This window comes from Schistocerca americana, chromosome 5, assembly GCF_021461395.2.
Source record: "Schistocerca americana isolate TAMUIC-IGC-003095 chromosome 5, iqSchAmer2.1, whole genome shotgun sequence".
Lineage (NCBI taxonomy): Eukaryota > Metazoa > Arthropoda > Insecta > Orthoptera > Acrididae > Schistocerca > Schistocerca americana.
In genome coordinates this window covers 513,473,317-513,499,753 of record NC_060123.1, presented here as the reverse complement: position 1 = coordinate 513,499,753, position 26,437 = coordinate 513,473,317, and the positions used below count along the sequence as shown (strand labels likewise).

The window sequence follows — 26,437 nt, the reverse complement described above, 5'->3', positions numbered from 1 at the left end:
TACAAAAAGAACTGTCCTCTTTTGAACTTTTTCGATGTCCTCCAACAATCCTATTTGGTAAGGATTTCATACCATACAGCAATACTCTAGCAGAGGACAGACAAGCGTAGGCTAGACAATCTCTTTAGCAGATTTATTGCATCTTCTAACTGTGAATAGAACACCATCTCTATTTGGCTTCCCCACAGTATTATCTATGTGACTGTTACATTTAAGTTGCTCATAATTGTTATCCCGAGGCATTTAGTTGAATTGACACCCATTAGATTTGTGTGATTTACTGTGTAACAGAAATTTAACTGATTCCTTTTAGTACTCATGTGGATGACCTCACACTTTTCATTATTTAGGGTCAATTGCCATTTTTCACACCATACAGACATTTTGTTTAAATCATTTTGCAGTTGATTTTGACGATAGTCTCACATGCAAACAATCTAAGAGGGCTGCTCAGATTGTTACCTAAATAATGTATATAGATTAGGAACAGCAGAGGGCATGCAACACTTCTTTGGGGAATGCCAGATATCACTTATGTTTCTTTCTGTTTTCTACTGAGTGATCAGTTCTATGGGCAGATGGATGAGATTGTATCAGGGGGTACTTTATTAACTATTTTGCCAATTTTTTGATATAAAATTTCATGTATGTGCCCTGGAGTCATCAGCACTGAAACTTCCATTCTTTTTTACATACATAGATGACACTATTGTTATTTGGCTTCATGGAAGAGAGAATTTGCACAGTTTTTTTAGAAAATATTTGTTTCACTATGGAGGTGGAAAAGGATGGCTGCCTCCCCCTTCCTTGAAGTATTGGTCAGGAGGAAGTATTGTGGTTTGTTTGGATGTGCTATTTATGGGAAGCAACTCGTACTGATTTGTATCTTAGGCTGACAGTTGTCACCAACCAGCTCAGTATGAAGTGGTACTTTGACCTTAGTTCACATGGCCCATGTCATTCCATATTCTGAAAGTTTGTCAGAAGATTTAGCTGCAATCTCTTGCATCATTCATGCCGGTCAAAATATTGGTGGTTGTCTTGAGTTTTGAACAGCCACATTCCCATGAATTACTTGGAAGAAAAAAATGTTAGGTTAATACGAGAATTGTGCAACTCTTTTGCATTACTTAAGCTATGTATATGAAAAAGATTTTACGTCTGCAAGCTCTCTGAACCAGTGGCTCTGAAAGCGTGCACACATAAAAGCTTCTCTATACGTGTGTTCTCCTGCCACCATTTGGTAAGCAGATTTTTTATCTATCCAATTACATTAAATAGTGTGAAAGCTGTGACTTTATGACCTGTATAGCAAGAAAAGTTGTCACTGAAGAACATATTCTGTTGGACCTTGTGCAAACTTAGACAGAGGAAACTGCTAAGAGCATGATAAAATCTATTTTGATAACATATAACATCATTATTGTTTCTTGTAGTGTGGGAGTATGATTTATTTTTGAGACACTCTGGCACAGCATGCCACAAGGGGTCACCTTGCATCAGCTAGGAAACTTTTTTTGACAGTTTACCTGAAGAGGAGTGTGACTAATCCACATTGTCCAGAAACATTATATTTGCAACTCTTACAAACCAAGATCACTACAACTATCACCCTACATACTGAAATAAATGTGATAAAACATACAGGTGGCTGTAATGCCCCAGAATCGCAGAAGGTTTTTGCTTTGCACAGACTTTTCTCTCAGTATCACTCACACTGAACTATATAGTTCATAGAAGAAATCAAAATTTAATTCACACAAGTAGCAAATTGTGACTTACCAGTGATACCATTGCAGGACCAGTAGAGAGGTATGGTAAGATACAAAATATTCTGTGGAACTGGTTACCTTAAATGTGCATTTATATGGCTTGACACCAGTGTGTATCCTCATATGAGCTTTTAGTCTACAAGGTTGATCAAATAGCTTTCCACAACCTTCCCATGGGCAGCGCAGTTCTTCTTCTTTATGCAGATGAACACGAGAATGAGAGTGAAGGCAATTTGATGAATAATATAGCTTGCCACAACCTTCAAATGGGCACCTAAAATGTGAAAGTCAATCTCAGTTGAATATCAGAAATTGTAAATGGAGACACTAAGCACAGAATAAGATAAACAGAACTGCATTAAAAATGTGTATCACTTTTCACAGTATACAACAAGTCATAAATACGACTAATAGAGCTCACAGTAACTTACGTTTCTGACACATAGCTTTTAGTGGGAAGCACACACATTCATTTACTACTGCACACTTATTATATAAATCTTCTATCTTACATGAAAGCATTGTTAAATGAAACAGTAACATAATTATCAAAGTGTTAATTATTACTACATTTCATGATGAAAGGAACTGTCCAAGAAAGGATTTACAACAAAAGAACCAATAAGATGAGAATTGCAAAAAACTAAATGCCAAGAGTGAAAAAACAAAGAAGACGTGCTTAATTTAGTAGGCTAATCAGGGATTTAACAAAAGTGCGAGTAGGACTTACGTTGTTGTGATACGCACATAGCAGCTCCTCCTCCTCCTCCTCCTCCTCCTCCTCCTCCTCCCCATCCTCATCACCATCACCATCACCATCACCATCACCATCACCATCACCATCATTTTTTTCATGTGGTTCAATGGCCTGGTGCACCATCTTCACTTTGACAGCTTGTATGTCCTTAACCTATCCCAGTTATCCAACTGGTGAAAGGGGACTTAATGTTTAACATTGAATCTGAACCATGCATTGTTTCTGGTTACTCCTTACACTGCTGAGAGGTGAAAGCCGGCAGGCAGGCAGGCAGTCTGATGCTGAGTCCGATTCCAAGTAAAACAATAAGTCTCCAATACAGCACTATAGGGCCAGACAACACCAGTGCAACCACCAATTATTACCGTGACCGATTCCAATTAACAGAATAACCCAGGTGACAGATTGTGTGATTTCTTTTGCACCTTTGTAAAACTATATTCAATGAGTGACATTTCTTTAATTGATCAAGAAAATCTCTTACACTCATTTCACTGAGAATCTGTTTTTCAATATTTTTTTCTTTTTATAGAAATAAATTTCAATGGCTCAGTGCTACCTGAGCAGTTCATTTTCTGTGTGCACCATCTCACAACTGGGTACTTTATCCCCCTTATAAATAAATGATCTTATGGACAGAATGAGCAGCAATTTGCACCTGTTTGCTGATGACACTATGGTGTAAGGGAAGCTGTCATCCTTGACTGACTGTACGAGGATACAGGATGACAGAGAGAATTTATTTGGTGCAATGAGTGGCAGCTTCAGCTTTCTCTAAATGTAGAAAAATGTAAGTTAATATGGATGAGTAGGAAAAACAATCCTGTAATGTTTGAATACACCATTAGTAGCATGCTGCTTCACACAGTCATATCAACTAAACATCTAGGCATAATGTTACAAAGTTGACACTGAATACGAAATGGAATGAGCACATCTGGTTGGTAGAAGGGAAGGCGAATGGTCGACTCTATATTATTGGAATGATTCTGGAAAAGTGTAGCTCATTTATGAATGAGATGCTGCATAGAACAGTAGCGTGACCCATTCTTGAGTACTGTTCTAGTGTCTGGCATCCCCCGTAGGCCATATTAAAGGAAGACATCAAAGAAATTTAGAGGCAAGTTGCTAGATTTATTACCGGTAGGTTCGAGTAGCACGAAGGTATTATGGAGATGCTTTGTGAAGTCAAATAGGAATCCCTAGAGGCAAGACAATATTCTTTTCATGAGACACTACGGAGGAAATTTAGAGAATCGGCATTTCAGGCTACTGCAGAATGATACTACTGCCACCAAAATATATTTTATGTAAAGACGAGAAAGATAAGATGAGAGGAATCAGGGCTATTACTGAGGCTTATAGACAATCTTTTTTCCCCTGCTCTATTTATGAGTGGAACAGGAAAGGAAATGCCTAGTGGTGGTACATGGTATCCACCGTCATATGCCATACAATGGCTTGTGGAGTATGTATGTAGATGTAGGCAAACGGATTTTCTTAGGCTACAGCTTACCAATGACATACTACAGTTTGCAGTTGATGAAATGAATGACAATGCAGGGGTACATATCTGAGTGAAAATGTGATGGACACATCTATGATTTGTGACTGGAAAACTTGTCTTCTTACGAATTTCATTACATGTGAGCAATATAAAATCTTCTAACAACAAGACAACCTTGTTGTTGTTTGGAAATAAAGATACATGACCAGAGACAAATATGTGATCATCTTACACTTGTTAAATTTTGCTAATAAACCACACCCAGATATGTGAAATCAGATGACCAGTTATACAAGAAATGACCTATGACAAATTATTTCAACAGCAGAATAGATTATATCCACTGTGGTATGTGTGAAGAGATGTATCATTATATGTATCAATTATCTGGGAGGGAGGAGGGGGATGCTGTTTAGACAATATACACAAAATAAAAGGCATCCATGTGGCATCAAATTGTACATGCTGAGTATGTCCACAAGGTTTTATAAGGGGTAGTTGCATGAAAACGAGACGGATGGAAAAAAGTAAATAAACTATTTATTATTTTGAAAGTAATAACAGTAACTGTTAATACAGTTGTCCCATTGTGAGACAAGAAAGTCAAGTCAATGCCTTGATGGAAAAAGTTTGCAGTTGTCTACAGAATCATAATTGTACCCAGGCATGCACCTCTTATCTGAAACAAATCGGTGGCCATGAATGTCTTTCATCACAACTTCACAAATTTGGATATTGCATAGGGAGAGACTGTGACTGTAGGGAGCATGTGTAAGGGCTTCCCAGCGAAATTTCTGCAGCATAGTGAAAACATTCTTGGTAACATGTGGGCTGGCATTATCCTCCAACAGAATGATGAAATCTGTTAACATTCCTGGGTGTTTGGATTTGATGACACACTCCAACTTTTGCAAAGTGTCCATGTTCTGCTGTATGTTAATTGTGGCACTGTGTTCCAGAAAATCAATGAGCAGCGGGGACGTGCAGTGTAAAAAACGGAGGAGGAGGAGGAGGAGGAGGAGGAGGTCGTCATGACTTTCCCAGAGCTGGCACATCCTCGGCTTTGGACTTCTTTGGTTGGAGGTGAAGCCCACTGCCGACTGTGATACTTGCTCTTCAGCTCAAAATGATGACTCCTAGTTTCATCTCCCTCTATGGGACAGAAAACAATATTCTTCATTTCAATACCGTTCCAGGTGCTGCAGTGATGTTGGCATTATGTTCAACTTCTGCTGCTCCATCAGGCTTTGGGAATCAAATGTACATACATTTTCAAGAGCTCCAGCTGTTCTGTCATGATGGTGTGACACCCAACATGAGGTGAATGTTTCCAACATCTATTGTCAGTAATTTCTGATGGCAGCATTCACTGCAGCAATGACAGAAGGGGTAATGACATGATGAATCTGTCCTGGCCAACTTCTGTCTTTCAATGACATCTGACATTCTAGAAATCATTTCTCGCACATAAACATACATGCCCATGACATAGTGTGTTCACCATACACAGCAGACACTCCTACATGAATTTCACTTCCTGACATCCTTCCAGAGTCAAAAAACGCATTACATCTTGCTGTTCCTCTTTTCTAGTTTCCATAGTAAAAAGTAACACACAAATACAACTCACAGTCCTTGCATCGAGCATGCCTAACAAATAGCACAGCAGGTTGTTTAGATATGCTGAAGAAGTTTCGCTGGGAAGCCCTTATACGTCCTCCACAGTCCTGATTTCTTCTCAAGCTATTTCAAAAGTTTTGGAGCCCTGAACAAAGACATTTGTGGCCGTTGATTTGCTTCAGATTAAGCAAAGATGGGTATAATCATGGTTACACAAGCAACTGCAAACATCTTTACATGATGGCAGTGACTATCTGTTTTTTCTCTCCATGGGATAAATGTATTAATAGTTATCAATGTACTAATAGTAATCAACAGTTAACTTACTTTTCTTCTTTTTTTCCCACCTGTCTCATTTTCATTTGACTTCCCAGTATGTAACAGCACTATTTACATGAGGCATTAGGATTCTTGCAGATATGATGGGGCCAGAAGAATGAGGGTTGTTGTTGTTGTTGTTGGTGTTGATGGTGATGGTGGCGGTCTTTTTGCTTGCTTTGGAAGAGCTGCTGGAATTAAGCTGGCCGAACCTGTCAGTCCACTGTCTCCACTCACCAATGACCAACTCCCACAGCTGGCCCGGCCACCCCAGCCTCCGACCCGGCAAACTCCCGCCCCCGTCCTGGCCACTTCCCAAGTCACTGCCCCACTTTTCTGACTCGTCTTTTTCATACTTTTCTCAGCATTCCTCTACTTTGTCCTTTATTACTGCTGAAATTCCCAACCTCTATGTCAGTCCTTTGGCCTCGTGAACACACTCATAGCTCACTGTGTTTACCATTCAGTTCAAGGCTTATGCTGGCCATTCCTGTGGCTCAATTCTCAGAGCTTCCATTGGCAGATTTGTTCCAGCTGCCTAATTTGCTGGACTGGCTCCCATCAATTGCTTACCCCCATCACCCCACAGGCATCATCAACCTTGCAGTTACACCGTCATTGTTCGGCTTGCCGACATTGGTTGAGCCCTGTTCTCATCAGCTGCTGATGCCCAACACCCTGCAGGCACTGTTGTCTGTAGGTCATGTTGGGCTCTCACCAAACACTATCTGGGCCATTTCCTGGGGTCCCAGCTTTCCATCCTCACACCTCTGTCTCCTGTAGGGAGTGCAGTGTTGGCCGAGCATTTACATCTCATGTCTCATTTACAGGAAGTGTTTTCAGGGAGAGGACTTCGTATGATGCAGACCACCATCCACTTATCTCCATCCAGCAACACTTCTACATAGTTGCCCTCTCAGGGGGACCCTGCAGCTATTATTTACATGGCCCATCACACTTCAATAGGCTATCGGAAACATCGTGTCTGGACGGCCGCCACTGGTTGAGCAGCATCTCTCATCAGGCACCGATGCCACTTATGGCTCATCGTCTTATCTGCATCAGAGTCATGTCACAGACCTTGCCTTTGGGGTGCGCCCCTCACCTCCAATGTTCAAAATCTTTAGACGGCTCCACCATCTCTTCCTAAAGAGGGGAGACGTACTGCATCTATATGCAGTATGTTCCTGGTAACTTGGCTGTATCATTATACAATTAGATTAAAGGCAACATTCTTGTCACAAAGCAACTGCCACTAATAAACAACTGAGCAGTGGAAGACTCCACATAGCATCCACTGCTGATAAACAAACACATTTAACACCAAACAAAAATTGAACAATGGAAAATCCAGGATGCTACTCGCCATATAGCAGAGATGCTGAGTCGCGATAGGCAAAACAAAAAGATTCACACAATTATAGCTTTCGGTCATTAAGGCCTTTGTCAGCAGTAGACACACACACACACACACACACACACACGCACACACACACACACACACACACGCACACACACACACACACACACACACACACACACACACACACACACACACACGTCTGCGAGCAGCAGCACCAGTGCATGATGGGAGTGGTGACTTGGTGGGGGTAAGGAGGAGGCTGGGGCAGGGAGGGGGAGGGATAGTATGGTGGGAGTGTTGGACAGTGAAGTGTTACAGTTTAGACGGAGGGCAGGAAAGAAGGTGCGGAGGGGGGATAGAAATAAAAAGAAATTAAAAGACTGGGTGTGGCAGTGGAATGATGGCTGTGTAGTTCTGGAATGTGAACAGGGAGGGGGCTGGAGGATGGGGACAGTGACTAACGAAGGTTGAGGCCAGGAGGGTTACAGGAATGTAGGATGTACTGCAGGGAAAGTTCCCACCTGCGCAATTCAGAAAAGTTGGTGTTGGTGGGAAGGATCCATATGGCACAGGTTGTGGAGCTGTCATTGAGATGAGGGATATCATCTTTGGGAGCGTGCTCAGCAACAGGGTGGTCCACTTGTTTTTTGGCCACGGTTTGTCGGTGGCCATTCATGCAGACAGCTTGTTGGTTGTCATGCCTACATAGAATGCAGCACAGTGGTTGCAGCTTAGCTTGTAAATCAAATGACTGGTTTCACAGGTAGCCCTGCCTTGGATGGGATAGGTGATGTTAGTGACTGGACTGGAGTAGGTGGTGGTAGGAGGATGTATGGGACAGGTCTTGCATCTAGGTCTATTACAGGGGTATGAGCCATGAGGTAAGGGATTGGGAGCAGAGGTTGTGTAAGGATGGACAAGTATATTGTGTTGTTGTTGTGGTCTTCAGTCCTGAGACTGGTTTGATGCAGCTCTCCATGCTACTCTATCCTGTGCAAGCCTCTTCATCTCCCAGTACCTACTGCAACCTACATCCTTCTGAATCTGTTTAGTGTATTCATCTCTTGGTCTCCCTCTATGATTTTTACCCTCCACGCTGCCCTCCAATACTAAATTGGTGATCCCTTGATGCCTCAGAACATGTCCTACCAACCGATCCCTTCTTCTGGTCAAGTTGTGCCACAAACTTCTCTTCTCCCCAATTCTATTCAATACTTCCTCATTAGTTATGTGGTCTACCCATCTAATCTTCAGCATTCTTCTGTAGCACCACATTTCGAAAGCTTCTATTCTCTTCTTGTCCAAACTATTTATCGTCCAAGTTTCACTTCCATACATGGCTACACTCCATACAAATACTTTCAGAAATGACTTCCTGACACTTAAATCTATACTCGATGTTAACAAATTTCTCTTCTTCAGAAAAGCTTTCCTTGCCATTGCCAGTCTACATTTTATATCCTCTCTACTCCGACCATCATCAGTTATTTTGCTCCCCAAATAGCAAAACTCCTTTACTACTTTAAGTGTCTCATTTCCTAATCTAATTCCCTCAGCATCACTCGATTTAATTTGACTACATTCCATTATCCTGGTTTTGCTTTTGTTGATGTTCATCTTATATCCTCCTTTCAAGACACTGTCCATTCCATTCAACTGCTCTTCCAAGTCCTTTGCTGTCTCTGACAGAATTACAATGTCATCGGCGAACCTCAAAGTTTTTATTTCTTCTCCATGGATTTTAATACCTACTCCGAATTTTTCTTTTGTTTCCTTTACTGCTTGCTCAGTATACAGATTGAATAACATCGGGGAGAGACTACAACCCTGTCTTACTCCCTTCCCAACCACAGCTTCCCTTTCATGTCCCTCGACTCTTATAACTGCCATCTGCTTTCTGTACAAATTGTAAATAGCCTGCCGCTCCCTGTATTTTTCCCCTGCCACCTTTAGAGTTTGAAAGAGAGTATTCCAGTCAACATTGTCAAAAGCTTTCTCTAAGTCTACAAATGCTAGAAATGTAGGTTTGCCTTTCCTTAATCTTTCTTCTAAGATAAGACGTAAGGTCAGTATTGCTTCACGTGTTCCAGTGTTTCTACAGAATCCAAACTGATCTTCCCCGAGGTCGGCTTCTACTAGTTTTTCCATTTGTCTGTAAAGAATTCGTGTTAGTATTTTGCAGCTGTGGCTTATTAAACTGATTGTTCGGTAATTTTCACATCTGTCAACACCTGCTTTCTTTGGGATTGGAATTATTATATTCTTCTTGAAGTGTGAGGGTATTTCGCCTGTTTCATACATCTTGCTCACCAGATGGTAGAGTTTTGTCAGGACTGGCTCTCCCAAGGGCGTCAGTAGTTCCAATGGAATGTTGTCTACTCCCGGGGCCTTGTTTCGACTTGTGTCTTTCAGAGCTCTGTCAAACTCTTCACGCAGTATCGTATCTCCCATTTCATCTTCATCTACGTCCTGTTCCATTTCAATAATATTGTTTTCAAGTACATCGCCCTTGTATAGACCCTCTATATACTCCTTCCACCTTTCTGCTTTCCCTTCTTTGCTTAGAACTGGGTTTCCATCTGAGCTCTTGATATTCATACAAGTCGTTCTCTTATCTCCAAAGGTCTCTTTAATTTTCCTGTAGGCAGTATCTATCTTACCCCTAGTGAGGTAAGTCTCTACATCCTTACATTTGTCCGCTAGCCATCCCTGCTTAGCCATTTTGCACTTCCTGTTGATCTCATTTTTGAGACGTTTGTATTCCTTTTTGCCTGCTTCATTTACTGCATTTTTATATTTTCTCCTTTCATCAATTAAATTCAATATTTCTTCTGTTACCCAAGGATTTCTACTAGGCCTCGTCTTTTTACCTACTTGATCCTCTGCTGCCTTCACTACTTCATCCCTCAAAGCTACCCATTCTTCTTCTACTGTATTTCTTTCCCCCATTCCTGTCAATTGTTCCCTTATGCTCTCCCTGAAACTCTGTACAACCTCTGGTTCTTTCAGTTTATCCAGGTCCCATCTCCTTAAATTCCCACCTTTTTGCAGTTTCTTCAGTTTTAATCTACAGGTCATAACCAATAGATTGTGGTCAGAGTCCACATCTGCCCCTGGAAATGTCTTACAATTTAAAACCTGGTTCCTAAATCTCTTTCTTACCATTATATAATCTATCCGATACCTTTTAGTATCTCCAGGGTTCTTCCATGTATACAACCTTCTTTCATGGTTCTTAAACCAAGTGTTAGCTATGATTATGTTGTGCTCTGTGCAAAATTCTACCAGGCAGCTTCCTCTTTCATATATTGTGTAGGTTCTTTTTATTTTTATTTCTCTCCTTTCCGTTACTTACCCCCGTCCCCCCTCCGCACCTTCTCTCCTGCCCTCCGTCTAAACTGCAACACTTTACTGTCTGCCACTCCCATCATACTATCCCTCCCCCTCCCCACCCCAGCTTCCTCCTAACCCCCACCTAGTCACCGCTCCCATCATGCTTTGGTGCTGCGGCTTGCAGTGTAGTTTCAGCTCTCTGAGACTGCAGACGTGTGTGCAAGTTGTGTTTGCATATATGTGTGTGTGTGTGTGTGTGTGTGTGTGTGTGTGTGTGTGTGTACTGCTGACATTTAGCATCAGGTTTACAGGAATCTCTGCAACGCACTGAGGCACCAAATTCACCTCAGGTGGCACCACTATTTTCCTGCTCTCACTCACATGGTGACCTGTCATCAAGCAGTGGCTCTGATTTTGTTTTGTGGACATGTGTCCAATTTACCTGTTGTTCTTGTCCAATGACTTTAATAAAGGCATTCTTCATTGCTACCAGTGAAGTGTCAGAGTGCATTGTGCCCTTGAATTCACAGACATGAAGGTAATCTACCTACATAACTCTCATCATGCAATTTCAGTGTTACTACTCTGGGCACTTACTTGTATGGAGCATGAAGACTATCATGAGTTCTCATATGAACTTCCATGCTTCTTTTTGTTTGAAATCTTGCACCACAGGATTCAACAGGACAAACCATTACTGCGGGACGCTCATGTAATTTTACATGTGTATTCAAGTTGTAAATAGTAGTAAAACATCGTCCACAACCATCCACTGGACACTGAAAAGAATTTAACACAATCATGTTCCAATACATATTTTGCATCAGATCTTCAGTACATCAAATATATAAGTAGTTATACTGTATCAAAAACTAATGTGACATGGACAGAATGTAATTTTGCAATAGAATGTGGAATGCCACGTTTTCAGAGTGAAGTGGTGGAAATTAATAATAAATAGTATCCTCTTCAATAAATATACATGGATAGTATTTTGATGTTTAAGATATAGTTACATTGACTTTATGGTTATAATTTCATGTTTGCTGTTTTTTTCCCTAAAGGCTATATTTATCATACAAAAGCAATTTTTTTTTTAATCTGTAAAATATATTCCAATAAATTTCAAGAGAAGCTTTAAACATAATAAAGGACAAACAAACCTCCATGAACCATACATTTTTTTTTCAAAGAGTGACATATTATGTAGGAGTCTACAGACTACACAAAATTGTAACCAAAACATTTATCATCTTAAGCCATTTAACATTCACTTCTGGATAAAGACCTCATCTACACTTTACCTTTCATTCAGCCTTCACATATATGCACACGTGATACTTTTCCACATTTTCTAATATCATCTATCTATTACAATACCAGCAGCAAGGGAGTAAGGCTACATGTCCTGCCCACTTTGTGGAAACAGTACAAAAATTTGCATATTCAAATTTTGTCACAAATGCACTAACAACTTCTGCAAGTGAGCATAATTGAGTGAAGACTCTTCCTACATGAAGGAAAATGTGTCGTTATAGGTGTGTATACAGGGCGTTTGGAAATTCCAGTTACAAACTTCTAGGACTTGTCGAGGAGAGTGAGTAGATAAATGAATTGGAACTCATGTTTGGAAATGTACCATTTCTGTGCTACAACCATTTAAAACACGTTATAAATGCATAACTAATTAGGCATGACCCAGTACATCACATCTCTTACAATTTCACTCATTACTCTTGTACTCATTAACAGGTTCTCTTCAATGTGATGCAGTAATGCCTCTTTCAATTCTGGTGTGCAGCGTCTCCTTGGAGCACCACAGTCATGCCTGCTGATGGTGAAGGTACCCTTTCTTGAAGCAGTTGCGTAATTGTGGCAAAAATGTTATGCGATGAAGTCGTATGTTGTGCAGCACAATCTTGATAAAGGCAATGAGCAGCTCTTCCGTTACTGTGAGCTTCACCATTCACAAAGGTCATGTTGGTGTACCCTGCAAATGTGTACCCAATCACGGTGCAACGCGCCCCCCCCCCCCCCCCCCCCACACACACACATATACACACACAGACGAGGCTCCAACCATGTCAGAGAGGTGCGATAGGTGTCAAACGACATCAGCCAATCCAATGTGACCACCCACACCACGACTACCTTGTTGCATACCTACCTAGCAAACATGTTTTCAAACAACTGTAGCACAAAAACAGCATGTTCCCTGACATGGATCTCTGTTCAAAATGTTATGTACTCACTTCCACTATAATTCCTAGAAGTTTGTAATGGGAATTTCCGAACAACCTGTATGTTGTTTGTGACAGTTGGTACCCAATACTACTAAGTTTTTTTTCAGAGGGTTCTTGATAGTGGATGGCACTGATATGTAATTTGGAGAAGGCGCTGGTTGCAAGGTAAAAAACAATGACAAGCTTTAGTTTGGTTATCACTGAACTGCATTCATAAGATTTGCTGTCAACCACCATGGAAATCTGTCTGGCCTATTAGTTCTTTGAACACTGTCTCTATATAAGTCAAGTATAAAATTTCCAATTTCCAATTGTTTGCTTGTCTGTAATAATAACAAGAAAAAAGTGAATGTAACATGCAAATGGAAAGTTTACGAATATCAACAGAAGACAGGTTAAGAAAATTGTGAGAAAGTTGATTTTAGTAGCTAGAGAAGTGACTGTTCACAGAAGAAATTGCAGTAAATAGTAAGTTCAGGGGCAGAATTATCTGATCTACAATGAAAACCTAATGTTGTTCTATAACATGAGTGCACCATGACTGACTTAACATTTTGAAACCATCTATCTAGAGATGTAGGTGAAGATTCCAGCTACTCACTCTGGTGAGCCCTCATTTGCAAGTAATTGATGAGTAAAAAATTGGAGTTTTATGTAAACTTAATAGCTTTAAAAGAGAATATTTATGTAGACTGGTTATGTGGTGTAATGGTTACACTAAGACCTTCACATGCTGAAGGTCATGGGCTCGAATTTCATCAAATGTTTTAATTTTTTTTATATTTAAGTCTTTACCAAAATGATTTTGATCATCAATTTTATCCAATTAATTGATTTAATTGTAATTTTTTTATTTGTATTCCTTTGCCACATACAAATTACAGTATGAAATTTTTTCACTTGTTCTCATTTTTTCTTTACATCATTCTTTTTCCACTTGGAATTTTTGTGAATTTGAATTTAATTATATTTATCTGTTATACTATTTAAATATTTGTGAATGCCAATATATCAGTTAAAAAACAAAATACAAAATAATCTAGTTATTTTGACTGTGAAATAATGTCAAAAATGTATTTTTCATTACAAGATTACTTTTTTGGATGGTAATCATTGTACAAACATTTAAAACACATAGCCTAAATTCCTATGGCACTATGAAGAAAATAATGGAGATGAAGATTTAAATGAAAATTGAGGAACAGATATAATGACTGCAATAACATGAACGAAAAATAGGATGATGAAAGAAATTAAATCAAAATTAATACATAAAATTAATTAAAATTACGTGAACAAAGATTCAAGTGGAAAAAGAATGACAGGAAAAAATTGAGAGAAATTAAGAAGCTGAAATGATGATGAAAATGATGTGATAAAGGAACACAAACAAAGGTACCGTACATTTAAACCAATTAATTGAATAAAAATAATGATCAAAATAATATTGATAAAAATTTAAAAATAAAAGATTAAAGCATCTGACAAGATTTGAACCCATGACCTTGACCATGTCAGGGCTTTATCCCATCCATTACTCCAAGCAACCAGCCAATGTGAAGGTACTAAATTAATGATATTGACCGTCATGCAAAATTCCCAATTTTTTTTCATCAGTAACTCACCTATGATAACTTACCAGGATGAATGGCTGCATAGTGTGATAGGGGGGATATTAATCTACATCACAGTATACACAATTTCAAAAAGTCAGTCCCACCACTGGGGACCTCTCCCTGTACATTGCTACCAATATGTAGTACTGTAAGAACAACTGAGTAAGAATGGATAAAATTAAAAGAAATAATCTCAAACTGGACTAACTACTACATTTTCCTCAATAAAAAGACAGTAAGAATACTGAACTAACTTGAAGACAGAAGTAGCATATTTCTCAAGTGAAAAATGTAGAAGAAAATTTTTAAACTTTGAGAACAATGTTAAAGAAGTGCCCTTTCATGATAAAGTAGCTCATCAGAGGAGCAATGCCATCTCGTGAAACTAAAGGAAAGTATCACGAGAAGGATGTGAGAGAAAAAATGTTTCTGAAGAGGTGGTGATGTTGATAAACAATGTACTGCAGCAGGATATTACTTGGTTACAAGCAATGGCTTGAAACTATTGTAGAAGCCTATGTTTCTTGATTGCAACTGATCATTTAAAAGAAGGTCATCTTTCCTTATTGTGCGTCTAAGAAATTCTAATTCTTTCAACATAAACAACCTCCACCCTTTCTTTTGTTTATGCACAATCTCAATTTCTTCTACTCTTTTTCAGATTGTGGCCCAATGTTAAGAAGTGTTCTGTGAACATAGCACTATGGACTTGGAATCTTTTTTACCTAAATATTATTCTTTGTATCTAACATTAAAAACATGCCCAGTTTGTCCAATAGAAAATACTGGAGATGAATCACATGTAATCTTGTAGACACTTTAACTGCATAAGGGTTCATTAGCAGTTTTAATATTATGGATTAAAATTTTTCTGTAGGTTGTTATCAGTGGAGAAAGCTACTTTGCAACCTTATTTTTTAAGTCAACAAACAGATAACACTGTACGACATTTTGCCTATGAAAGAAACTGAAATATACCTTTTATTTTCACTTTTCTCATTTTTACAGTCACCTAAGGTAATAATTCTATTTCTTGCTTCTTTCTCAAAAATTTTGTGTCCTATAGATGGATCATATCTATTATCATAAGCTACAGTTTTAATTGAATTCAACTCTCTCTCTATTTCTTCTCTGTTTACTATTGCATGGCTTATGTCTGAGTGAAAAAGGCCATCTTATGTGATTGAGGATGTGTTGAGTCAGAAGGTATAATCTATTCTGTACTAATTGGTTTGCAGCAACTCGATGTGGCATGGACTCCATAAATTGTTGGAAATTCTCTGCGCAAACATGGAGCCATACTGCCCCCTATAGCCATCCATAATTGTGAAAGTGTTGCCAGTGTAGAGCTCTTTTGCATGAACTGACATCTCGATTACATCCCATAAATGTTCGATGGGATTCATGTCAGGCAATCTTGGCGGCAAAATTATTTACTCAAATTCTCCAGAATGTTTTTCAAACCAATTGCAAACAACTTTGGCCGGTGACATGATACATTGACATCCATAAAAATTCCATCATATTTTGGGAACATGAAGTCCATGACTGACTGCAAATGGTCTTCAAGTAGCCGAACAAAACCATTTCCAGTCAATGATCAGTTCAGTTGGACCAGAGGATCCACTCTATTCTATGTAAACAAAGCCCATACTATTATGGAGCCACTACCAGCTGGCACAGTGCCTTATCGATAACTTGGGTCCATTCGTCCAAGGAGTCTGCAACACACTCCAACCCTACTGTCAGCTCTTACCAACTGGAATCAAGACTCATATGACCATGCCATGGTTTTCCAGCTATCTAGGGCCCAACCAATAGGGTCATGAGGCCAGTAGAGGAGAGGAGCAGGTGATGTCATACTGTGAGCAAAAGTGCTCACATTGGCTGTCTGCTGCCATAGCCCATTAACATCAAATTTCACTGCACTATTCTGATGGATACATCTGTCACACATCCCCCACTGATTTCTGTGGTCATTTTAAACAGTGTTGCTTGTCTGTTAGCACTGAAACTCTAAGCAAACACTGCTGTTCTCAGTCATTAAGTGAAGCCAGTCAGCCGCAGCATTACCCACAGTGACAGTCTTCTTTAATGGTTTCAAGCCATTGCTATGGTACCTTGTTTATCAACATCACCTCCTCTTCACAAGCATTTTTTCCCCTCACATACATCTCATGATGCTTTCCTTTAGTTTCACGAAATGGCATTGTTTCTCTGATGAGCTAGTTTATTATAAGGGGACACTTCCTGCAACATTGTTCTCAAAACTTAAAAATTTTCTTCTGCATTTTTCACTATAGAAATGTGCTACTTATGTCTCCATGTTAATACAGTTTTTTTCTGCATTTACACTGTGGAAAAATGTAGTAGTTAGTCCAATCTGAGATTATGTAGTACTTTTTTATTCCTTGTAATTTTATCTGTTTTTACTCAGTTGCTATTATACTATTTCATATTGGTAGCAACTTAGATTACTAATTTATATGTTACAATGGCATGTCACTGCAGGAAAAGTTAAATATTATATAGCTGAGTATATGTTTCTGGAATCAGCCCGAAATGTGTGGCGTGCCCTATGCTAGTCTACGTAAGCCCTCCAGCTAGTCTGACATTTGCCTGTTCAGTAGCTATACACATTTTAATTTTACATTTTTATGGGCATTTCATTCACATTGTCTGCCTGTGACCTCAGCTCTTAGTGGGTGTAATATGTATTATGCAATGTTTTACGTAATGTAACCCAAGTAAGTAACAGATTTATTTACAGATTAGGATTTTTACTTGCTTTATATTCATAACTGGTAGCCACATACCAGTTCCTGTTGTCAAACATTTTTTAGGTAAATCATTGTTGTTCTTTAGAAGGTACTCTCAGCAGTATCAAAATCTGAGGGAAGTCTAAAAATAAATAAATTCTGGCAACTAATTGGCTGAGTACTTTATTAACTGGATCTGTACAGAAACCATAGAAATAATGTTGTCTTCAGGAAATTTCAAAAGACTGTGGAACAAGTCCTGAAAACTTGCACGTAAAATAAATTATCCATAGCACTTCAGTAAACTGAGCCTTTTTGCTGTTGTAATGTATTCACTTTTATGATCAGACCTTTGTCCCCATAACCTAGGGGTCACATGAACACAATTATTTCTATACCATTTTGTTCTTATTGTATGAAGATTAAAGCTGGCTTATTAACAAAACAACAGATTCATATTATTGTTTCCAGTTCTGTTGGAAGAAACAACTTCCAGCTCCAAAACTCAGGGTCTGACATCTTTTTAATGCTCAAGCTATGAATTCTGCTACCTTAAGGTAGATTATTTTACCAGTGAGGTAAATCTTCACAAGAGTTTCTTCAGTACTCAGACAAGTAGCTAAATTTAAGAACTCCAATAAGCAATTTATGTTATATATTACAACTAATAAATGTCAAACAGGAAAGCTGGATTTTCTTTTAAATATGCAGATTTTATTCATTGTAACTTACCATGTAGTCCTTTTTCTTTAAGTGAGTTTCTTTATGTCTCTTTAATTTGAAATAAGTGTAAAATGACCATTCACACCCCTGATAGTCACACTGAAAAATAATGTTTCATAAATAGTAGTGGCAATAACAGTGGAAAAAAATAATTTGATTGAATCAGCAGTGCTATCTGCCTTATTCAGATGGATTTTACCTTGTATGGCCTTATTCCGTAATGGCAGAGAATGTGGATGCGGAGCATACACAATCTGGGAAATATCTTGTTGCATGATTTGACAGGACATACCCATAACTTTTGATCGTTCTCCGTAGTGATAGGAGACAAATCCTCTGCTGAAATCCCGATTTCTGCCAAAGCTTGCTCAACTACATGGTCACCTGAAAGAGCACAAAAACTCAATGTTCTCCAACTTTTAAGTACAGATTAACTGTCAATACTGTGTTACATGAATCATGAATAAAAGCGTAACTAATTCAAGCAAAATTCAGAAATTTCTTTTAGATAAGTAATGTAAAGATAAATTATTTCAGTAACATGTATCAGACATACATGATCTGGGAAAAATATGGAAACAGCAAAAGCATAACGCACTACCATGGCTAATATGGTGTACAAAACATGCTGACATTCAAAGCAGCTTCCAGTCATACCAGTAAGGATAAATAAAGATCTGAAGGCTAATATTGAGATCTGGTGACTGTCGTGGCCAAGAGAGAGGTGACAACTCATCCTTGCGCTGACAAAACCCATTATGGATGATGTGAGCTATGTGAATAGCCCTGTCATCTTGGAACACAAAATGACCATCAGGGAGCAAACACTATACCATGGGATGGATCTCATCAGACAACACAAAATGACGACCAGGGAGCAAACACTGTACCATGGGATGGATCTCATCAGACAAAATGGTCACATAATCCTTGGTAATAATGTGACCTTGCAGACTACCATAGCGGCCTCTGGAATATCATGATATGACTGCCCATATCATCACCGAACCCACACCATGTTTCATTCTCAGGATGCAACACGGCCAGAACTTGGGAACAGTGTAACGCAATACTCACCTGACCAAATGACTTTCTTCCACTGCTCCACAGTCCAGGTCTATACCTTCAGATGCATCTTTTCCTGTTATGGACATTTGTATCACTGATGAATGGTTTCAAAATTCCAGTTCACTCTGTGGTTCCCTGCTTATGGAACTCCCTGTGTGTTGTATTGGTGTTCACAGGGATTGAGGTGCAGCGTTCAGATCTGCAGGTACTTTTGCAGCTACTGTCGTCTTATTTTCTGTCACAATACTATTCACTGAGAGTCTGTGACAATCACTCAACCCACACTTTTGTCCCTGTTTGACTTAGTGACAATGTTTTTCCACTTTCCCTGTATGTGCTATAAATCTTTGATATAGTGCCTCTTGAAACACCAAATAGTTTGGATCCCTTGGTTATGGAAGCATCCACCATATAACCACCAACACCTTACCCATGTTTGAATTCACTTAGCTCTGACATAATGCACTCTCAATTACAAAGAACTCTGTTCTCACCAAGATTGACACCTGCAATGTGTTAAGGACACCGCGTGGGTGGCCTTTGTGGTTAAATACAATAGCGCAACCCACATGTTTGTTTAGCATCTGCATTTATGTTCAAACATGTGTTTCCCCACAGCGTTTCAATAGTTTTTCCAACCCCTGTAATTTAGAATTTAAAGCACTCTTTACGTCAGTTCTGTAGCCCCATCGGATATGCAAACGGAAGATACAGTCGTACCACGCAAATCCAGTGAGGCTGCCTCCAGTAGGGAAGCCACCTATATCACAAGCTGGTTGCTGAAATTCCATAGTGGCCCAATACAAGGCCATCCAGCAGTTGGGTTGCTCCCAGTTTTCCTTTGCTAGCTGCCGTTATCCAACTCTGCCTCTAAGAAGCGAACTGCAGCCACTGTTGTTGTTAATCAGGACTAGACTTGTGTTTGGATAGTGGCTGCAGTGCTTTTTGACTGACTGACTGACTGACTGACTGTCTGACTAGAGAGACAGGTCTATCATCTGTATTACAAGGGCTGATGTAAAATTTGCATACAGTGCTTCTATTTGATGAGTGTGAGATTTCCAATATCATAAGAGTAATTTTAAACTGTGTGCAGTTGTGCTTGGACTTACATTAATTTAAATCAGGAACTATTATTGGTTTTTGTTGACTAATGGACAATTTAATGTTTCTTGACCCTAAATAAGGGTTACAATAGTCAAATAAAGCTTCTTGATGAATATTAACAATTCTACAGGTAATTTAACATTAATTAATTAATTAATTCTATTTTGTCTAAACTGACATGGTGAGACAGTGGCTGTGTACAATTAATGTAGGTTAATTCTTTGTAAGAATTAACCTACATTAATTAATTAATTTGCTGTGTTCTATGAATGCCATCAAGAAGGAGAACTATCAGAGACGTGAAATGAGCCAAAGTATACATTAACAAAGGACAAATATGCTGCAAAATCTTAATCTATATTCTGTGTTAACAGTAACTATCATAAATGTGGCACTTGGTCAAACTAAACTGTTTTTTTCATGAAATAATGGAGTATTGCTGTACCGCTTAGGGTTGTTATGCTTCTTGTTGTCTTCAGTCCAAAAACTCGTTTCACTCAGCTCTCCATGACTATCCTTTGCAAGCCTCTTCATCCATGAATAACTAATGCAACCTACATCCTTCTGAAGCTGCTAACTGTATTTATCTCTTGGTCTCCCTCTATGATTTTTACCCCCCACATTTACCTCCAATATTAAATTGGTGATCCTTTGAAGTCTCAGAATATGTCCTACCAACAGAGTCCTCCTTTTGGTCAAGTTGTGCCACAAATTTCTTGTCTCCCCAATTGTTTTCAGTACCTCCTCATTAGTCACATGGTTGACCCTTCTAATCTTCTGTAGCACCACATTTCAGAAGCTTGTATTCTCTTTTTGTGTAAACTGTTTACCATCCACATTTCATTTCCATACACTACACTACATTTCATTTCCATGCATAGTTACACTACAGACAAATACCTTCACAAAAGACTTCAAAACATTTAAATCTATATTTGATATTAACAAATTTCTCTTCTTCAGAGATACTTTTCTTGCCATTACCAGTACATTTTATATCATCTCTACTTCAACCATACTCAGTCATTTTACTACCCAAATAGCAAAACTCATCTATTAATTTAAGTGTCTTGTTCCCTGGTCTAATTCCCTTAACATTATGTGATTTAATTAGACTACATTTCATTATCCTTGTTTTTCTCTTCTTGATGTTCATCTTATGTCCTCCATTCAACTGCTCTTCCAAGTCCTTTGCTGTGTGACAGAGTTACAATGTGACTGGCAAACCTCAAGGTTTTTATTTCTTTTCCCTTAACTTTAATTCCTACTCCAAATTTTTCTTTGGTTTCCTTTACTGCTTGTTCAGCGTACAAATTGAAAAACCTCAGGGATAGGCCACAACCTGGTCTCACTCCATTTTCAGCCACAGCCTCCCTTTATGCCCCTAGACTCCTAACTGTGTCTGGTTTCTGTACAAGTTGTAAATAGCCTTTTGCTCCCTATATTTTACCTCTGCTGCCTTCACAATTTCAAAGAGAATATTCCAGTGACCATTGAAAAATCTTTCTTTAAGCCTACAAATGCTTTAAACACAGGTTTGCCTTTCTTTAACCTATCCTCCAGAGTAAGTCATAGGGTCAGTATTGCTTCGCATGTTCCTACATTTCTCATAAATCCAAGCTGGTCTTCTCCGAGGTCAGCTTCTACCAGTTTTTCCATTCTTCTGTAAAGAATTCTTGTTAGTATTTTGCAGCCATGACTTATTAAACTGACAGTTCAGTAATTTTCACATTTATCAACAACTACTTTCTTTGTAATTGGAATTACTACATTCAGCTTTAAGTCTGAGGGTATTTCGCCTGACTCGTACATCTTGCACACCAGATGGAAGAGTTTTGTCATGGCTGGCTCTCCCAAGACTATTAGTAGTTCTGACAGAATGTCATCTACTCCTGGGGCCTTGTTGTGGCTTAGATCTTTGAGGGCTCTGTCAAATTCTTTTTGCAGTATCATTCCTCCCATCTCATCTTCATCTACGTCCTCTTCCTTTTCTATAATCCTGTCTTCAAGTTTATCTCCCTTGTGTAGGCTCTTCACACACTCCTTCCACCTTTCAGCTTTCCCTTCTTTGCATAGGACTGCTTTTCATTTGAGCTTGTTTCTCTTCTCCCCAGAGGCCTCTTTAATCTTCCTGTAGGTGGTGTATCTTTCTCCAACAGAAATATGCTTCTAAATCCTTACATTTGTCCTCTAGCTATTCCTCCTTAGCCATTTTGCACTTCCCGTCAATCTCATTTTTTGACATTTGTATTCCCTTTCACCTGCTTCATTTACTGTGGTTTTAAATTTTCTGCTTTCACCAGTTAAATTCAATATCTTTTGTCTTATCCAAGGATTTCTACTAGGCCTTGTCTTTTTACCTATTTGATCCTCTGCTGCATTCACTATTTCATCTCTTTAAGCTACCCAATCACCATCTACTGTACTCCTTTCCCCTGTTTTAGTCAGTCGTTGACTTATGCTCCCTCTAAAACTCTCAACAACCTTTGGCTCTTTCAACTTATCCAGGTCCCCTATCCTTAATTCCCTAGCTTTTTGCAGTTTCTTCAGTTTTAATCTACAGTTCATACCCAATAACTTGTGTTCAGAATCCACATCTACCCCTGAATTTCAGAATCCACATCTACCCCTGAAAATGTCTTCAAAATTAAAATCTGGTTCCTATATCTCTGTCTAACCATTATTTAATCAATCTGGAACCTTCCGGTATCTAAAGGTCTCCTCCACACATGTAGCCTTCTTTTACAATTCTTAAATCAAGTGTTAGCAAGGATTAAATTGTGCTTTGTGCAAAGTTGTACCAGGTGGCTTCCTCTTTCATCCGTTTGCCCCAGTTCACATTCACTTATTATTTTCCCCTCTCTTCCTTTTCCTACTGTTGAATTCCAGTTCCCTATCACAATTAAATTCCCATCTCCTTTAACTATCTGAATGATTTCCTTCATCTCATCTCAGGCATTTCGTCAATCTCTTCCCATCTGTGGAGCTAGCTGGCATATAAACTTGTACTACTGTGGTAGGCATGGGCTTTGTGTATCTTGGCTATGATAACGTGTTCACTAAGCATTCCTACTTTCTTATTCATTTTTTAAACCCGCCCCTACATTATCCCTATTCTACTTTGCATTGATAACCCTGTAATCACGCAACCAGAAGTCCTGCTCCTCCTGCCACCAAACTTCACTAATTCCCATTATATCTAACTTCAGCCCATTCATTTTGCTTTTTAAATTTTATAACCTAACTGCCTAATTAATGGATCTAGCATTCTACACTCTGATCTGGTGAAAGCCAGTTTTGTTTCTCCTGATGACACCCCTCTGAGTAGTCCCCACCCAGAGATCTAAATGGAAGGGCTATTTTACATCCTAAATATTTTACCCAATGGCAATCCAACGTCATTTGGCCATACAGTAGAGCACATGCCCTCAGGGAAAAATTATGTTTTCAGTTTCCACCTAATTTCTGCTGTTCGCAGTACCAGCACAGCAAGGCCATTCTGGTTGATGTTACAAGGCCAGATCAGTCACGACTATTGCCCCTGAAACTAATAAAAAGGCTGCTGCTCCTCTTCAGGAACCACAAGTTTGTCTGGCCTCGCGACAGATAACCCTCCACGGTGGTTGCACCTACAATACGGCTATCTGTATCACTGAGGCATGCAAGCCATCCCCCCCTCCCCCCCCCCTCCCCCCCCCCCCCCCCCCCCCCCCCCCCGATGGTAAGGTCCATGGTTAATGGTAGATGGTCCAGTTATGCTAATGTTAGCTCAATTTAATAAGACAACGGAAAATCCAGGATGGAATAATGACTATGAAAAGGACAGATTGCTACTCACAACATAGTGAAGATGTTGAGCTGCAGACAGCCACAACAAAAAGACTACTAAGCAAGTATGCATTCGGACAAAAGGTGGTCTTCTGAATTAGACCAGCCGCCCCCGCCCCCCTTCCCACCAACCACGCAAACACAAACAAACAAAAACACACTCATGCAAACACAACTCATACACACGACTACTGTCGCTGCCTGCCAAGACCATACTGCGAGCAGCAGCATATGATGGGAAAAGCAATCTGGGTGGTTGGAGTAAGGAGGAAGCTGGGGCAGGGACGGGAAGTGATAGCAGGATAGGGGTGGGGGACAGTAAAGTGCTGCTTTCGGGAGCATACAGGGATGAGGTGAAAAGAGAGTAGGGCAGCTAGCTGCATTCGTGAGGTTAGATGATGGGGGGAGGGGCAGCAAAGGAGAGGAGTAAAAAGACCGTAGGTGTGTTGGTGAAACAGAACGCTCTGTAGTGATGGAGTAGGAACAGGGAAGGGGGCAGGTGAACGGAGGACGGTGACTAATGAAGGTTGAGGCCAAGAGGGTTACAAGAATGTAGGATATACTGCGGGGAGAGTTCTCACCCGTGCAGTAAAGAAAACTGGTGTTTCAGGAAGGATCCAGATGGCACATGCTGTGAAGAACTTACTAAAGTGAAGAACGTTTTGGGCAGTGGGCTCAGCAACTAGGTGGCTGTTTCTTGGCTACAGTTTGTCAGTGATCATTCATGTGGAGAGAGTGTTTGTTGGTTTCATGCCCATGTAGAACACATAACAGTCTAACTTCACAACTGCACCTAGTTGTCCTACCCTCTCCCCAGCTCATCCCTGTATGCTTCCACAAGCAGCACTTTATCATCCCTCACCCCTACCACGCTATCCCTCCCCCTCTGCCACAGCCCCCACCCCATCCAAACCGCTTCTCTTATCATGCCAGTCTGGCCTAGGCAGCCAGAGACTGTGTGTGTGTGTGTGTGTGTGTGTGTGTGTGTGTGTGTGTGTGTGTGTGTGTGTGTGTAATTCAGAAGAAAGCCTTTCGAAGCTTACTTGTTCAGCAGTTCTTTTGTTGTGCCCGTCTGTGACTCAACAACTCCATTACACAGTAAGGTGAGTAGCAATCTATCCTTTTCACTATATACTTTTGTCTATATCTAATAAGGTAATTTAGAAAGAAAGCTGCTACTTTGAGAAAAGCTGTTGTCTGTTTAGTAATACTAAATAGCTGCTGTTTATCTGCTATTGAAAGTTGAATATTTACTTGATAACACTGGCAGTTTTTAAAGAAAAAATTGATAATCATGGTTCCTGTTTACAGTATATTACTATTAGTCATGCAACTTCCCAATGAATACTGTTACTTGCCATATAGCTGACAGCAGTTTTCCATTCTTAAATCTACACGATTCCTTTTGGATGGGCACCACAGCAATGAGAATTTTTAAGATCATCATCATTTTTAGTTACAACTTTATTTAGCATTGGTAGTTATGTGCATGCCAAGTGATACAGGCTTTATACTACTTAGGTGGCTTGTGTATTCACTTCTATTGCACACTTTAGGATGAGCACACACTCGTGACTAGCTAGTAGTGCTAATTCCAAGTAACAAGCTTAACGGAAACAAAGTCGTTCTAGATATTTATTTAATTTGCAGAAAGAATGAGTTTTGAATATGTATGGAGTTCCAATTTCTTGCTTTATATTAGTAAGGAGCTTGTTGAATGTCTGTTGGTGTAAATAAATCTACTCAGAACCATAGAGGTGGCAGCAAAAACTACATGAAAATTATTTTTCTATCCTGTATTGTGACTATAAATAACTGTTTGTCTGAAACTGAATTTTATTGTCAACAATAGAAATCATTAAGGTGCTCCTGTATTGGGAAGTGATCTTTAAAAAGGCTTCTGCAAGATACATGGTTATCTACTTCATACAGTATGCTTATTGCATATTTTTGTTCAATAAACAGTTTATTTATTTTGGGTGCACTTCCCTGGAAGATAATAATGTAAGACAACAAGGAGCAAAACATATCCTAAACAAGCTGACACACTTGTCTTTAGGTCAGCACTTTATTATCCATCTGAACACACTTGAAATTTTACAAAGGGTGTTTCATTTAGTGTAGGATCATTTAAATGTCCACTTGTCATGCTAAAAAGTCATTAATTTTTGTTTGAAATCTGAGGTGGCAAAAGTCATGGGACAGCGATATGTACATATCCGGATGGCAATAGTATGGCTTTCACAAGGTATAAAAGAACAGTGCATTGCTGGAACTGTCATTTGTACTCAGATGGTTCATGTGAAACAGTTTCCAATGAGATTATGGCTGCACACTGGGAATTAACAGACTTTGGATGCGGAATAGTAGTTGCTACTAGACACATGGGACACCCCATTTTGGAAATCATTAGGGAATTCAAT

The 26,437-nt window shown here is 39.4% G+C and overlaps 1 protein-coding gene across 2 annotated transcripts in view; it reads right to left on the bottom strand.

Moving 5' to 3' along the window:
- The window catches only part of LOC124615535, a 147,266-nt gene that overhangs the window by 77,943 nt on the left and 42,886 nt on the right, over positions 1-26,437 (bottom strand). For both annotated transcript variants that reach the window (XM_047143499.1, XM_047143500.1), the window contains exons 2-5: positions 18,211-18,395; positions 18,021-18,110; positions 11,268-11,449; positions 1,851-2,046 (exon numbers count right to left, since the gene is read on the bottom strand). In XM_047143499.1, the coding sequence (XP_046999455.1) occupies positions 1,851-2,046; positions 11,268-11,449; positions 18,021-18,110; positions 18,211-18,395 (653 nt within the window). The remainder of the gene's footprint in view (positions 1-1,850; positions 2,047-11,267; positions 11,450-18,020; positions 18,111-18,210; positions 18,396-26,437) is intronic.